We start from the raw sequence: 14,094 nt of genomic DNA on the forward strand, positions 1-14,094 counted from the left end.
CTTCTTTTTATTTTATTTTATTTTATTTTTTTCTTTAGGACTGCACCTCTGGCATATGGAAGTTCCCAGGCTAGGGGTCAAATCGGAGCTGCCACTGCCGGCCTATGCCACAGCCACAGCCACACCAAATGCAAACTGCATCTGAGACCTATGCCACACCTTGAGGCAATGCTGGAAATCTTAACCCACTGAGCAAGGCCAGGGATCAAACCCACATCCTCATGGATACTAGTTGGGTTCTTAACCCACTGAGCACAATGGAAACTCCAGTTTTCTGTTTTATTTATTTATTTATTTTTATGCTGCATTCATGGCATATGGAAGTTCCTGGGCCAGGTATTGAATCTAAGCACCAGCTGCGGTCTACACCACAGCCGCAGCAATGCTGGATCCTTTTTTTTTAACCTTCTACACTGGGATGGAGATCAAACCCGCACCTCTGCAGTGACTCGAGCTGCTGCATTCGAATTCTTAACCCACTGTGTCATAGCAGGAACTCTTTGTTTTCTATTTTGGATGATGAGATGGCCTTTAATCCTCAGCTTCCCCAACTATAAAATTTGGGTAAATGGATATCCAAGGCTCATATTATGGATATTATGCAATTATTATTTCATTTCATTAAATAGTTGATTTACAATGTTGTATTGATTTCAGGTGTACAGCAAAGTGAATCTGTCATACATATACCCATTCTTTTTTCCCATATAGGTTATTACAAACTATTGGGTAGATTTTCCTGTGCTATATAGTAGGTTCTCTATAATCATCTATTTTATTATTTTTTTGCTTTTTAGGGCCACAGGTGCAGCATATGGAAGTTCCCAGGCTAGGGGTGGAATCGGAGGTACAGCTGCCAGCCTATACCACAGCTGCAACAATGCCAGAGCCAAGCAGCATCTGCAACCTATATCACAGCTCACAGCAATGCTGGATCCTTAACCCACTGAGCGAGGTCAGGGATCAAACCTGCATCCTCATGGATATAAATCGGGTTTGTTTCCGCTGTGCCACAATGGGAACTCCTCATCTATTTTATACAGTAGTAGGTATGTTGCCCCCAACATCACACTTCTTCCCTCCCCCCAGGGGTTTCACCTATGGTAACCTTAAGATTGGTAAGCCGATGATATTATTCTGAACTAGACAATACAATATACTCTCACAAGGCTAACCTGCTATTTAACCAAGTGTTGAAAGACTACCAAGCTGAGCATTGTTAAAATTTGTAAAATGTGTTCCAGACCAACAAGGGGATGTCGGGAGGCACATGGCCCCTTCTCACCAACCATCTGAATGGTGCAATGCATGTCTAACACGTGCAACGTGCTTCTCGCCTCATGGTGGGCCCGAAGGTCCACAGTGCCAATAAGGATAAACACAATTAGTCAAGTTTCTCAAAAACTTGTATGTTTTAAATGGATCCAAAGTTATTCTACTACTCCTATGTCTATACCCTAGAGAAATGAAATATATGTCCATACAAAAGTGTGTACTTGAATGTTCAGGGCAGTATTATTCATAAAACCCAAGACATGCAAATAATCCCAATCCCAACTGATGCATGGATAAATAAAATGTGATATATCCATACAGTGGAATAGTATTCAGCCGTAAAAGGAAATGAAGTACTGAGCTATGCTAGAACATGGATAAACCTTGAAAACATACTGAATTAAAGAAGGCGGTCACAAAAGATCACTTCGTGTGGTTCCATTTACATAAAATGTCCAGAGGAGTTCCCATTGTATCTCAGTGTGTTAAGAACCCAACTAATATCCATGAGGATGTAGGTTCAATTTCTGGCCTTGCTCAGTGGCTGTGGTATAGGCTGGCAGCTGCAGCTCTGATTCAACCCTTAGCCTGGGGATTTCCATATGCCACAGATGTGGCTGTAAAAAGAAAAAAAATTGTCAGACTAAACAGAGAGCAGATTAGTAGTTGCCAGAGGCTGCTTCTGGGGGGGAAATGAGGGTTGGAAGGAAAATGGGGAGTTATTGTTTGAGCAGACAGGGTTCTTCTGGGAGCAAAGTGTTCTAACACTGATTGTGACAATGGTTGTAAAACTTTGTGAATATACTAAAAAAGTCACATGGTACACGTTAAATACATAAATCATGTGGTATATGTTTTGTATCTCAATACAGTTGTCACAAGAAAAACAAAACAAAACAAAACAGAAAATCACTCCTGTAGGCCCATCTTATTTATTTACTTTCGTCTTTTTGGTCTTTATAGGCCCATGGCATATGGAGGGTCCCAGCTAGGGGTCTAGCCAGAGTTGTTGCTGCCGGCCTAAGCCAGAGCCACAGCATCGCCATCTCCTTAATCCACTGAGCGAGGCCAGGGATCGAACCCGCAACCTCGTGGTTCCTAGTTGGATTCGTTTTCACTGCGCCACGATGGGAACTTCATGTAGGCCCATCTTAAAGGGCACTGGGAACAGAGCAGATTGTAACATTTCAGCATCAGGCTCCAAAAATGAGGTCTAATATACTCTCCCACCTGAATCAAAATTTACCTCGTCAATTTTCCTTGGGCAACTCCAAGTGGTCTGTTGGGTTCCAAGGACTCAACATACCTACCATGGTTTCCCATCTGGAGAGGGCCTTCTTGGTCAGGAAGAGAGTTGACAGAGTGTTAGATGAAATAGTAATTCTAGCGATCATAATAATTAAAAGCCTGAGATGAATACAGTAGATGTGGGGGTACGCAAGCAACCAGAGGGCTCATTTCTGCTCTTACAATGAAAAAAAAAGCTCCCAAGTGTCCAGTGGCTCAGGAGTGGTAGAGGGAGTTGCATTTTGCAGTCACATCCTAGAAAGTTCCAGGCATCTATAACTGCAGTTGAACAGAGGAACATTTTTGCATCCCAGTGACTATCTCTAGAGAGTTTCTCCAGACTCATCAGGGAAGCACCCATTCCCTGACTTGTGGTTGCCAAGGGGGAGAGGGGAGGGAGTGAGATGGACTGGGAGTTTGGGGTGAGTAGATGCAAATGATTACATTTAGAATGGATAAGCAACAAGGTCCTACTGTATAGCACAGGGAGCTATGTCCAATCTCCTTGGATAGAACAAGACGGAAAAGAATATAAAAAAGAATGGACATATATGTACAAGGGAATCGCTGGGCTGTACAGCAGAAATTGGCATAACATTGTAAATCAACCATACTTTAATTAAAAAAATTTCATTAAAAAAGGAAAATACTAGTTCCCAGATTGCCATGGGCATGTCACTCTTAAGGTTACCAAGTTACAACAGAAGAGGTGTCTAGGATCTTGAACCCAGAAGGATCAGGAGTTAAGTTTAGGGCAGCAACAGACGAGGCAGTAAGGAGGCAACTGCGACTACGTGCCCAGGAGGGAAGAGACACAGCAGACATTTAGGATCCAAGGGCTAAGTTCCTGACTGGTTGGGATGGGCTTCTAGGAACCAGGGAGAAGCAAGTAAGAGCGACAGGGAGAATCTGGAGGCACCTGCAAGTTTTTTCCTAACTTCCACATAAGCACCTCCAAACAAAGGCAGTAAAGCCTGGAGTTAAAGCACATGCCACATGCTCTGGGTTTACTGACAGGCTGCTGTCTGGGGTCAGTGGCTAAACGAGACAGGAAAGGGGAAAGACAGATGCCATCAAGTCACGGCAATTGGATAGCAAGGATTGAGAACGCGCTCCAGAGCCTGGGGAACAAAGCGTGAGAGGCTCAGGCACAATGACTGGGCCTTGAGCTCTGAGACCTTGATCATCGGGAGCTCCCTGTAATGGGCTCAGGGCCACCAGGAGGAGTGTAGCATACTCTTGAGCCAGCTGCCTCCTAAGGTGGCAGCATCCTCAGGTTTCCCACCACTGGCTGGGCTGAAGTCAGAGCATGTCTATCCCCCAACTCCAGCCCTGACAGCTGGCTGGAAGGCACGGTCAGGGATAGGACGTCAGGGTCTTGGATTCCTGAGGAGATGAGTCTCCTTCATGTTAGCAGAGAATCAGGTTTCCCATTGATCCTTTCTGTCTTTTTACTTCCAACCTAGAGAGAATGACATCTTGGCTTCTGCTCTCTGCTCATCCACTTCCTTTTAGATCCTGAATGTTTAAACCATCCTGGAGCCAACTTCTACCCTAAGGAGGTCACTGATTATATTCCTGCTTCCTCATCCTAACAGGCCCCCTGGGCTCTGCATGTTACCCCACACATACATCGATTGTGGTCATCAGTTTGCTCTGCATTGGTTTCTGGCACTAAGAGCAGGGTCTGAACTTGAACATTTTCCAAGGATGACTTCTGAGCGAAAGCTGTATCAGACAATTTATGCACAAGATTGCTTCTGCTTATCATTCCCGCCTTTTCCTGTTTCGTCTCTATTAACCAGTGACCGCTCTCCTCATCTCAGTTAGGCAGATGCTTAGGTTAAAGGAACACGGGATAAAGCCCCACTATCGCTTATATCTGGAATCTAGTATACAGCACAAATGAAGCTTTCCACAGAAAAGAAAATCATGGACTTGGAGAATAGACTCATGGTTGCCAAGGGGGAGTCGGGGGGGAGTGGGATGGATGGGGCGCTTGGGGTTAACAGATGCAGCCTATTGCCTTTGGAATGGATGAGCAATGAGATCCTGCTGTGTAGCAATGGGAACGATGTGTGGTCACTTATGATGGAGCAGGATCATGTGAGAAAAAAGAACGTATACATGTACGTGTAATTGGGTCACCATGCTGTACAGCAGAAAACTGACAGAACACTGTAAACCAGCCATAATGGAAAAAAATAAAAATCATTGTATTTTTTAAAAAAGCCCCACTATCCTTTATCTGGCTAGAATAATCACTATGCAAAAGAAAAGAAAGAAAAGGCCTAGTTTTCAGTTATTCGAATGACTTAACCTCCTTGTTCGCTCCTTTGCATAATTGTCTTAACTGCCTTAGTGATTTCTCAAACCATCAGCCACAAAAGACGTTCACTAACTTCCCCGTAAGCAAAAGTTCAAGTACCTCCCAAACACGTGGCTGTGCAGGGGGTGAACCCTGCGTACTCCCAGTCGTAAGTCATCTCACTGTCCTTCTCCTGGAGGGAGACGGTGGCTGCTGGCTCCCGGGAGGTGGGGCTCTCGTCACAGGGTTCCAGGAGGCAAGGCCGCTCGGTGGGCAGAGGAGGGCCGTCACACTCTTCCTCGGGCAGCTCTGTCTCCGTCTGCGTGAATGTCAGCAGCACGCGGCACTTGACTTCTCGCACCTGAATGCCTGGCCCGCACGTGGTGCTGCAGGCTGACCAGGGCTCAGGGATGAACCTGCACAAAACCCCAGGGCAGAGAACACGGGCGATGAGAGAGGGGCCACAAAAGGAGGAGAGTGACAAGCATTCTCTGAAAGAAAAAAGCCAGTGCGTTTGAAGGGAACGCAATACGTTTGGAATGCTATCCTTTGGTTAGTGCTCCAAAATTTGGAGGTGACAGATGTTCAGACCTTATCAGCAGCAGACTCTTGCGCCAGGGATGTACTTAACTTTGGCACCCATTTTATAATTCAGATTCTGAGCTCTGACCTCTGCACTGCCCCATTAAAAGGTTTTCTTTAAGATTTGGTAATAAATAAACCATTGTGTAGAGAGAATTTCTAATCTTTTATATATATATATATATATAAAATGTGGAGATGTTTACCCATGTGTATTTTATCGAGCTAATCCTTTCTTAACAGGTAGAGTTTTATTAAAAAGTCTCAATATTTAGGAACTAAACTGTAGGATAACAAATGCTTTCTGCAGAGTAGATGAAGCTTTAATGGTTATTTCTGGAGTTCCCATTGTGGCTCAGTGGGTTGAGAATATAACTAGTGTCCACGAGGCTGACCAGGGCTCAGGGATGAACCTGCACAAAACCCTAGGGAGGAGAACACAGGTGATGAGAGAGAGGCCACAAAAGAAGGAGTGAAAAACATTCTCCGAAAGAAAATAGCCAATGTGTTCAAAGGGAATGTAATACATTTGGAATGTTATCCTTTTGTTAATGCTCCAAAATTAACAATCGATTCCTGGCCTCGCTCAGTGTCCGAAGGATAAGGCATTGCCACAAGCTGCGGTGTAGGTTGAAGATGTGGCTCAGATATGGTGTTGCTGTGGCTGTGAGTAGGCTGGAAGCTGCAGCTCTGATTCGACCCCTAGCCCAGGAAATTTCATATGCCGCAGATGCAGCCCTAAAAAGAAAAGAGAAAAAATGTATATTTCTATTTAATATATAAGTACACAAAACTTCTGAATAGCCTTGAAAATATCACAGGTGTTACACAATCTGGCTGAATAAAGCATTTATTTCTTATCCTTAATTATGATCAACTAAATCAGAGGGTGTCACCTGAAGGCCTACAAATCAAATGCAGTCTACCTGTTTCTGCACAGCCTACCATCTAAGGATGATTTTTATAGTTTTAAATGGATGGATAAAAAAAAGGGAAGATAATATTTTGTGTCATGTGAAAAGGACAAGAAAAATCAATTTAAGAGTCCATAATTAAGGATTTATTGGAATACAGCCATGGTCATTTGTTCACCCATTGTTTATGGCTGCTTTTGTGCTACATGGCAGAGCTGGGTATTTGCAACAGAAACTGTTTGGCTTGCAAAGCCTAAGATATATATTATGTGACCCTTTATATAAAATGTTTATCAATTTCTGTAGTAAAGTTTCAAACACAGATTCAGCAGGAACAAATACTTTTAAGATATTCTGAAGCAACACTCGCATCATGAGATATTAACAAGTAATAGGCTAGAAAGAGTTCACTGATAGAATTAATCTGGGAAACTCTGGGCTCAATAATGTTTACTTACTGAAAAACTTTTCCAGGAGTTCCCATTGTGGCTCAGTGGTTAACGAATCTGACTAGGAACCACGAGGTTGTGGGTTTGGTCCCTGGCCTCGCTCAGTGGGTTGAGGATCTGGCATTGCCGTGAGCTGTGGTGTAGGTTGCAGACGTGGCTCAGATCCCGCGTTGCTGTGGCTCTGGCATAGGCCGGCAGCTACAGCTCCGATTAGACCCCTAGCCTGGGAATCTCCATATGCCATGGAAGTGGCGCTAGAAAAAGGCAAAAAGACAAAAACAAACAAAAAAACCAAACTTTTCCAAAAACTATGATATATGAATGCATACTATATGTACGTAAGAGGGGAATATGATACACATCATTTCATAAAGTTAAGTGATTGTAGGCCTCTATTCATGGAATAATGTTGTACTCAATAATTTCAGGAAATGCTGCTGAGATGTTTGCTTAAGATGCAGTTCCAAGGCTTAATGTTTAAAATCTCAGGAGCTCCCATCATAGCTTAGGGGAAACAAATCTGACTAGCGTCCATGAGGACGCAGGTTCGATCCCTGGCCTTGCTCAGTGGGTGAAGCATCTGGCATTGCCATGAGCTGTCCTGTAGGTCACAGACATGACTCAGAACTGGCATTACTGTGGCTGTGGCGCAAGTGGGCGGCTACAGCTCCCATTCGACCCCTAGCCTGGGAACCTCTATATGTCACAAAGACAAAAAAATAATAATACTAATAAAGTAAAAAAAATACATAAATAAATAAAAGAAAATCTCAGAAAGACAGAGTTGTAAGGGTCTCTCAGAGTCACCCAACCTTCCTTCCCTGGATAAGACTTCATTACAGTTGTGCACAATAGCACATCCGGCTCAGCAGAATTGAAAGACCATTCATTGCCCTAAATGAACCCAATAAAGAAATATCAGTAACTCTTCCCTCCCCTCATGTTGTTTCCTGTGTTGAAAATTGTTAGTGGGGAAATATATTCTTTACTCCTCATTTTCCATGAGGGGATTTGCTCAGCTTCCCAGGATGGAGTAATGCTGGAGTAATATTTGCATATTTATTTATTTATTTATTTTTTTTGCTTGCTGTTTTCTCGTGGTAGAACTGGAAAGAAGACATTAAATTTAAAATGACACATCCATACAATGTAATAAGATGAGGTCATTTTAAGGAAGGAGATGAGTCTCTGAGAATTGATAAGGAATATTCTCCTCGTGGAGACTTAAATGAAACAAGTATGGGGTAGGACTTAGTTTATGATTTTGTCTAAATACACAAAAGGGAAAAGGGCATATCTGTGCATATATGGTATATATAGTATATGTATTTATAGCATATAGAATATATGTCTATATGTGCTGATTTATGTAAAATTTCTCCTTTCAGGAAGTAATTGAAAGTGTCAAGCACAGGTGTGTGTAGAGGGAGGCTTTTAATTTTTGTTTTGCAGCTTTAAAAGGTTTGAATTCTCTAACCATGTGCCTATTGCACTTTTATGGTCATTAATATTTTTCTCTTTTTTCCTTAGTAATAAAAACTTAAGGAGTTCCTGTCATGGCTCAGCGGAAATGAATCCAACCAGTCTCCATGAGGACACAGGTTCGATCCCTAGCCGTGCTCAGTGGGTTAAGGATCCAGCATTGCTGTGAGCTGTGGCGTAGGTCTCAGATGTGGCTCAGGTCCTGTGTTGCTGTGGCTGTGGCACAGGTGGGCAGCTGTCGCTCAGATTTGACCCCTAGCCTGGGAACCTCCATATGCTGAAGGTGCAAATGTCAGACAAATGTCAGACAAATGTCAGAGCTGTCCAAACTAGCCATGAGTGATATGGAGCCACGGCATTTCAAAAAATGTCTTCATCATCTAGCATGATTTTCTTCTATGTTATTTTTTATTTAAACAAAATATATTACAGTATTCATGCAGTTCTGAAACTTTTGCTTTTGTCCCCTACTCCAAAGTCATTTTTTTTTTTAAGAAAAGAAAGGAGAAAATTATAGACTATTGGAGAATAGACTTGTTGCCAAGGGGGAGGGGGAGGGAGAGGGAGTGGGGTGGATTGGGAACTTGGGGTTAATAGATGCAGATTATTGCCTTTGGAATGGAGGAGCAATGAGATCCTGCTGTGCAGCACTGGGAACTATGTCTAGTCACTTATGATGGAGCATGCCAATGGGAGAAAAAAGAATGTACACATGTATGTGTAACTGGGTCACCTTGCTGTACAGTAGAAAATTGTCAGAAAACTATAAACAAGCTATAATGGAAAAATATAAGAATCATTATACAAATTAAAAAAAGAAAGAAAGAAAGAAAAGAAAGGAACACAGCTGCACAAAAGAATTTGAAGAGCCACGTCTGGGCAAAACACAACCAGAGAAACAGAGTATGTTCCTATATCTTTGTACTACAGAAAAACTTAAAAGACAAGTGATTCACTAATATGAGAACTTAGATGGGAGATGATAAAAACTACAGAGCTGAGGCAACCAACTCTGAAACATAACATTATTAGGAAACTAACAAAAAATTCAAAACCAGGAAAAAACAAACAATTAGAAGAAACATGGCTGAAGATCAAATTAATGAGACAGAGGCCAGACTTGGCCAACACTTGCAGTGTTGAGAGAGGGAGAAAGAGAAGCTTTAGGGGGTGAAGGGATGGATGGGCTACAGAGGAAGCTTTGGGGGTGATAGAAATGCTTTGTACTGAGGCTGAGGTTTGGTGGCTATATGCATGCATCTGTTAAAACTCATCACTTTAAACAGACACAGTTTATTGCATGTAAATTAAATCTCTCTAAAACTGATTTTTTTAAATGCAGTTTTTAGAGTTAAAATGAGAAAGAACCTAAGTAATCCAACATTGAAGATAACTGGATTCTTCAAGTAGAGGTTTCAACACACGAAACAGAAAAAAAATGTTCATAAATAAAATACGTAAAAAATGTGCCTAAAATACATCTTGGAAAGATACACCATCTTCCAGGAAAAAGTGATAAAAAATGATTAACCATAAAACCTAGAGTTTTCCACAGAATAATGTGCTCCCCCCAAAGATGCCCACACACTAATCCCTAGAATTTATGAATATCTTACAAGTTACATGGCAAAGGGATTTTGCAGATGTGATTAAGGTTATGGACCTCAAGATAGGGAGATTATCATAGTGGGCCTAATCTAATCCCATGAGTTCTTAAAAACAGAAAAAAAAAAATTCTCTGGCTGGAGTTAGAGAGATGCAGCAGAACAAGAGGCAAGAGGGATTCAAAGCATGAGAGGTACTCAACCCGCTGTTGCTGGCTCCAGATGGAAGAGGCCAGGAGCCAAGGAATGCAGGAGGCCTCCAGGAGTTGAGGACAACTCCGGCCAATAGCCAGCAAGGAAATGGAGAATTCAGCTCTGCAACTGCCTGGGACTGAATTCTGCCAACTCCGTGGATAAGTCTGGAAGTCGATTCCACCCCAGGGCCTCCAGAGAGAAGATCAGGCTGAAAGATACCTTGATTTTAGGCTGGCGGGGTCCAGAGAAACCAGTTGAATGGACTGGGATGCTGACCCACAGGACTGTGAGACAATAAATTTGTGTGGTCTTAAACCACTAAGTTTGTGTAAAGAAATATGCCTGGATAAAAAAATGAAAACTTTGAAGATGAATAAAGAATGATACAGGCATCTAGGCAGAAAAAAATGTCTCCTATAAGAATAAAAAGTCGGGTGGACCTCAGACTCATACAACATCCAAAACCAGGAAAAGATGGAGTTCCTGTTGTGGCTCAGCAGGTTAAGAACCCCACATAGTGGGGTTCAATCCCTGGCCTCACTCAGTGGGTTAAGGATCCAAGGTTGCCATGGCTGTGGTGTAGGTCTCAGCTGCAGCTCCGATTCAACCCCTAGCCCAGGAGCTTCCAAAAGCAGCAGGTGCAGCCTTTCAAAAGGAAGGGAAAAAACAAACAGGAAAAGATAGCGCACAAGTTTTGAGAGAATCTGGGCCCCAAGTATATTATGTTCCATTAAATTGTCATTCAAAAACAAAGGCAATGGTTTTCTGTAAAACAGGACCCGGAATAGTACCAGACTAATGGGGTTAGGTAAGATTAAATGAGATGTCAGAGTGAAAAGTTCAGTAATTATAATCAAATAAAAATGGCAGAAATTAACATCTATTGCATTGTTATTTGTGTGAGACACTGTTCAATGGATTTCACATACCTATTTTATCACTTACTCATAACAACCCCATCAGGAAGTATTACTATTTTTCCCATTTTACAGGTGGGGAAAATCGAGGACAATTTGTCAAAGATTACATAGTAGGTGCTGTCCTTCTTTGACCTGGCCCCAGCAGCAGCAGAGGTGAAAAATGCATTTTGAGATCATCCAAGATGACAGTAAAAGAATCCCGGGCAAGCTTGGCAATATTGTTTTGAAGTAGTTATTTTTTTTATTTCAAAATGAATACACGAATGTCAACATTCAAGTGATAAAATATTTCTTCCGTATAAAAGAAGAGGAATGTGACATGAATTAATGAAAGATAAGCATATTTTGGGGAAAATATTATCAGAAACAGAAGGAAATGTGATAGCATCTACTTAAAATTTGACAATAAAAATTCAAGCAAACATTCTATAAAACAAAAGGTAAATGACAGGATTAAAGAGTCAAAACACGGCTGGACAAAACCTCTGACTTGGCGGAGAAAAGACTGAAAAATATAAAAATAATGCAAGGTTTGCTCTGTGACAGAAGAAAAAGCCAAATGAACAGTATGGAAATGCATTCAGTGATGAGGAGGGAAAGTGCTTGGGCTTGAAGGGCAGATGTACTCCCAAAAAGTAGAGGAAAAAAGACAAAGATGCAGGGGAAATGATCAGATGTTAAAAAATTAGAGAAGAGATGCAATATATATATATATATATATATATATATATATATATATATATATATATAGCTGGTGAACCTTTAGAATAAACAGAAGGAATAATAGAAAAGAGGTGCAGATATAACAGAAGAAAACTTCCATGCCCCCAGAAAGATCTGAATCTAGGTCCTAAATGCCCTCACTGTTTGCCAAAATTATTGAAAAGAAAATAATACCTGGACTTATTTGAGAGAAAGACTCTAATTTTAAGTGTATGGGGGGAAATCTTATAACTAGGTAGGGGGAAAAAATGGTTTACAACAAAAGGAAAAAGAGCAGTTTAGGTTCAAATATTTTCTCTTCAAAACCCAAGGCCACATGTGCATAGATTCAAGAAAAAAAGAAGTTAAGCTTATTAAACAGGAGTTCATACTTCTGCTCATCTGAGGGTATAAGGAGGCATTCTTAAACACAGAGGGTCTTAGAGATTATATCATCTGCACAATCTCCCAGAACAAAATACACAAAGATCCACTCCAATTTAATGAGAATTTAACTTCAAAAGTGACTATGAAGGAAAAAACAAAACCAAAACAAGATTCAGAACTGCCAGAATACTATAGCATCTTTTGTTTAAATTTTAAGAAGGATTTTTTTTGTTTTATTAAAGTATATTTGATTTATGATGTGATAATTTCTGCTGTACAACAAATTGATTCAGTTATACATAAACACACATTCATTCTTTTTTCAGTTTTAAGAAGGAAATTTGACAGTAGAAGTTAAATGTGCCTTCGACGTGCCTATCATCTGGCCCAGAAATCCTACCTGAGCAGATGTGTCCTAAGGAGATCATTAGAGATTTAGAGATGTGCAATTGAGATTTGCTACAGTTTTATTTATCATAGTGAATAATTAGAAACAAACTGCAGACAGCCAGAAAGATCTTTCTAAAAATGTAACCGTGATTACATCACTCGTTAAAAAGCCTTCAGTGGCTCTCACTGCCTCCAGGTGATCTCTAAAGTCCTTCATGAACTGTGGAAAACCTCCAAGACTCGCTCAGCTTCCCAGCTGCATCCTTGCTGCCATTGTCACTTCCCAACGCTCCAGCCCCCTCTCCACACTCGGTACCTCAATATCCAGGTGTGGCCCCAAGGGTCAGTTGACCTACATGCAATCCCAGTACCTGACATGCTTTCTGATACCTATATTTAGACATCTTAGGGCATCACTTAAGGTACCACCTCTCCCAGGAAGCCATCCTTGACCCCTAAGCCATATAATACCTGAATACAATCACGAACTTCTCTCTCTGCCCTATTAGACGGACTTAAAGATAGGTGAGACCTCCCGGGGCGGGGGGATGGGGAGCTTGGGGTTAATAGATGCGAACCATTGCCTTTGGAATGGATTAGTAATGAGATCCTGCTGTGTAGCACTGGGAACTCTGTCTAATCACTTATGATGGAGCATGATAATATGAGAAAATAGAATGTGCACATCTATGTGTAACTGGGTCACCATGCTGTACAGTAGGAAAAAAAAATTGTATTGGGAAATAAGAATTAAAATAAAAAAAAAAAAAGGTGAGACTTGACTTCAGGTCTCCTAACATAGAACTGGAGCTCTTCCTATCTTAGTATCACATGCCAAAGAAACACCATCCACCACTTTTTTTTTTTTTAGGCCATGCCTGCAGCATGCATGAGTTCCTGGGCCAGGGATCGAACCCCTGCCACAGCTATAACCAGAGCCATAGCAGTGACAATGCCAGGTCCTTAACTTAGCCACAAGGGAACGCCTATCAGTCCCCACTTTCTGAAACGTTGGATAATTCCTTAATCTATGCCTTGTTTCCTGTCCTTAAAATGAGGCTAACGGTAATGCCTCCTTAAGGAATCACTGTGAGACTTAAATCAGTTAATCCACAGAGAACACTTAGAATACAGTCGGGCACAAATGATATTAGCTGTTACAAGGGTTGTGAGCAAAACAGATGCCTGAATTATAATCTAATTTACTTTTAGCAAATACGGATTCCACAAGCGAAGAAGCTAAAATAGCAGTGAAGAAAACATACAAAGTGTTCTAAATCTGCCCTGTTTCCTTGGTTTTCATATATGAGAAACCGGAGAGAGGGCAGTGCAGCCAAGGAAGCGTTGTGAATCCTGTAGAAACTGGGAAGGCTCTAGGGAAGAGCTTTTAAAACAACAATGAACTGTATCAACTGTCAACACATTCCACAGCGGAAAGCTAAGAAGGTCAAAATTGCCGTTCCCCTGGCTTAGCTTTATAAGCTATAATTTTTACTTTCTTAATTAAAAATAAAAGCCTTTTGAACATCCGCTCTCTATGTATAGTCAGAGCTCCAGCCATAGTAAACCACAGAGGCAGAAATATTTATCTTCTCCAGG

At 41.4% G+C, this 14,094-nt stretch overlaps 1 protein-coding gene across 3 annotated transcripts in view; it reads right to left on the reverse strand.

Annotated features, from left to right (window-relative positions):
* Positions 1-14,094, reverse strand: part of ADAMTSL3 (ADAMTS like 3) — a 357,500-nt gene that overhangs the window by 116,960 nt on the left and 226,446 nt on the right. For 2 of the 3 annotated variants that reach the window (XM_021098873.1, XM_021098874.1), the window contains exon 16: positions 4,991-5,286. In XM_021098873.1, the coding sequence (XP_020954532.1) occupies positions 4,991-5,286 (296 nt within the window). Of the gene's footprint in view, positions 1-4,990; positions 5,287-5,792; positions 5,866-14,094 lie in introns of those variants that run through there. The other variant, XM_021098875.1, reaches the window with a different exon arrangement.

Source organism: Sus scrofa, chromosome 7 (genome assembly GCF_000003025.6).
Source record: "Sus scrofa isolate TJ Tabasco breed Duroc chromosome 7, Sscrofa11.1, whole genome shotgun sequence".
Lineage (NCBI taxonomy): Eukaryota > Metazoa > Chordata > Mammalia > Artiodactyla > Suidae > Sus > Sus scrofa.